This window comes from Leptinotarsa decemlineata, unplaced genomic scaffold (assembly GCF_025532065.1).
Source record: "Leptinotarsa decemlineata unplaced genomic scaffold, Ldec_3_MD MMD2_tig00026347_RagTag_RagTag, whole genome shotgun sequence".
Lineage (NCBI taxonomy): Eukaryota > Metazoa > Arthropoda > Insecta > Coleoptera > Chrysomelidae > Leptinotarsa > Leptinotarsa decemlineata.
Window position 1 is genome coordinate 1,600,136 of NW_027412698.1, and position 2,774 is coordinate 1,602,909.

Sequence of the window (2,774 nt, forward strand, 5' to 3'; positions counted from 1 at the left end):
TATTTTTGAAAGAAAACGATGTGATTACTAGCACAACTATGGCCAAACATGGTATCACCTTAGAACCGGCCGCGCAGCCTATATGTAAGGCCCCCTACAGGATTCCATATCATCAGCGTCAAGTTTTGCAGAAAGAAATAGACAGATTGCTAGACGCAGGGGTGATTCGCCCATCGTTTAGTCCGTGGTCAGCACCAGTAGTACTGGTGACGAAGAAACGCACCATCGACATTTCAGAGGTTTATGAACATTACCTAGTCCGGACTTACCGGGGAAATTTGTATGGTATATTTGGACGACATTATCATTTTCAATGCGGAAGGAGTCGATGATCATATCGAAAGATTGAGACAGGTGTTTGAGCGTCTGAGGGCCGTGGATGTGAAACTAAAACCAAAGAAATGTAACTTTCTACTGAATATAGTGAAATATTTAGGACATACGATATCACAGAACGGGATTCTTCTGGATCCAGAAAAGATCGAGGCAATCCAAAAATTTCCAATCCCAAAGAATGTTAAGGGAGTACGATCGTTTTTAGGAATCGTAAATTGATATCGACGATTTATACCTAACGCCGCGGAGTTGATGGCACCGCTAACGCATTTAACAAAAAAAGAGGTGAAGTTTGAAATAACACCAGAAGTTCTACAGGCCACCGAAAAACTGAAGAGTATATTGACATCGGATTTGGTCCTGATTTTTCCGGGCTTTTCCCAACCATTTATTGTTGCTACCGACGCGTCTGGCTCAGGAATAGGGGCCGTCCTCAGCCAATTAAGGGAAGGACATGAGAGACCAGTAGCATACGCGAGCAGAAATCTAAAGAAAGCCGAATTGAATTATTCTACTACTGAAAAAGAATTGTTGGGGGTGATTTTTGGAATACAAACCTTCAGGTGTTATTTGTATGGTAATAAGTTCACTGTTATAACAGACCACCGACCATTGAAGTGGCTGTTAACGATTAAAGACCCTGGTTCTAGACTGGCTATATGGGCTCTGACCTTGGGAGAATATGATTTTACGATAATACATCGCAAGGGTAAACTGCATGGCAACGCTGACGCGTTAAGCCGGATGCACGATCGAGGGGATCATTACATTGAGACAGAGGTCGAAGAGTACGAGGAATATAGGAAGATACATCAAACTCCAAAAATGACGAAGCTGAAGATAAAAGTTGGAAATTTATTTTCCGCCCCGGAGGAGTGGGCCTTAGCCCACTCTGTGTCTCGGGATTTTGCGATGAGAGATGGAATCGCGCGTCAATTCAAGGAAATTTACGGAGCAGTAGAAATATTGGTGCAACAAGAGAGAAACGTCGGAGAAGTCGCAGAACTAAGACTACCAGAACGTAATATATATTACCTAGTTACAAAAGCTCAGTATTGGGACAAACCATCGTATCGAAGCATGTGGAATGCTTTGAGGGAATTGAAAAATTGTTGTGATAGGAATAAAGATACTCATCTGGCGATGCCGCGAATTGGGAATGGCTTGGATAAATTAGACTGGGGCGCCGTCTTGGGAATGATTGAATTTTTATTCCATAATACTAATATCGAAATTTACATTTACGAATTGGCTGAGCAAGTAGCAACCATTGGAGTTGTAGAAGAGCGCGAGGATCTGTTAGTGCCAGAATGGGACCGAGAAGAGTTGAAGACAGAACAAACTAAGGACGAATTTTGCCAAGAGATAGAAAGACAGAATTACATGACGGAAGAAAATCCGCTTTACTATAGGTCAAAAGATGAGCTGATATATCACGTAGAAGAGGATGGAGATAAGCTAATTGTACCTAGGAAATATGTTAGGAAAGTATTGGAGGACTTTCACGACGCGCCATTTGCTGGTCATCCAGGACAACAGAAAACACTAGCCAGTATAAAGCGGAGATTCTACTGACCAAATATGAGGACCGATGTTATTAAGTATTGCGCCACCTGCGACGCTTGCAATCGTAGGAAATCCTCCCCGCATCAGAAGAAAGCCCCACTACAAATGTTCACACCGACAACGGCGCCTTGGGAATTAACGTCCATGGATATAGTAGGACCAATGGTTACTTCAAATAGGGGGAACCGTTATATACTGACCTTTCAAGATTATTTCACTAAGTATGTAGAGGCGATCCCACTACCGGATCAGAAAGCGGACACAGTTGCCCGAGCGTTTGTAGAAAATATAATAACGCGACATGGAACACCTAAGAGATTACTGACGGACCGAGGAACCAACTTCATGTCACAGCTATTTCTAGAAGTATGTCGAGTTCTAAAAGTCAAAAAGAGTCACACTGCCAGCTACGCACCAACCACCAACGGACAAATTGAAAGGATGCACAGAGTAATGAAAGATATGCTTTCCCATTATATAAGTAACAATCAAAGAGATTGGGATGACTGGTTACCTTTCGTGTTAATGGCTTACCGGGGACTCCCACACGTCACCACGGGATATAGCCCGTTTTTCTTGCTACATGGGGGAGAACAGACGCTACCAATAGATAGCTTCATACAATCGGGAAGAGTTAGATACAATTATGACGAGGACTACGCGTCAGAATTACTGGAAAGACTAAGACAGGTATATACGAGAGTATTTGTGAATACAGAAGAGACGAAGAGGACAAGAAATGAAAAGTAAAACCAAAAAACTGCAGAGCATCCATTTAAAGTAGGGGACTATGTGCTAGTGAAAATTAAATCATTAAAACCAGGAATATCAAAAAAACTTTCGCCGGCTTATGAGGGCCCGTACGTAATAAC

General features: G+C 42.4%; 1 protein-coding gene across 1 annotated transcript; it reads left to right on the forward strand.

Annotated features, from left to right (window-relative positions):
- Nucleotides 1-586: 586 nt before the first annotated feature.
- Nucleotides 587-1,911, forward strand: LOC141486115 (uncharacterized). Its single transcript, XM_074183832.1, has one exon. It carries the CDS (start codon nucleotides 589-591, stop codon nucleotides 1,909-1,911), a length of 1,323 nt encoding a protein of 440 aa, XP_074039933.1. The 5' UTR covers nucleotides 587-588.
- The last annotated feature ends 863 nt before the right edge of the window (nucleotides 1,912-2,774 follow it).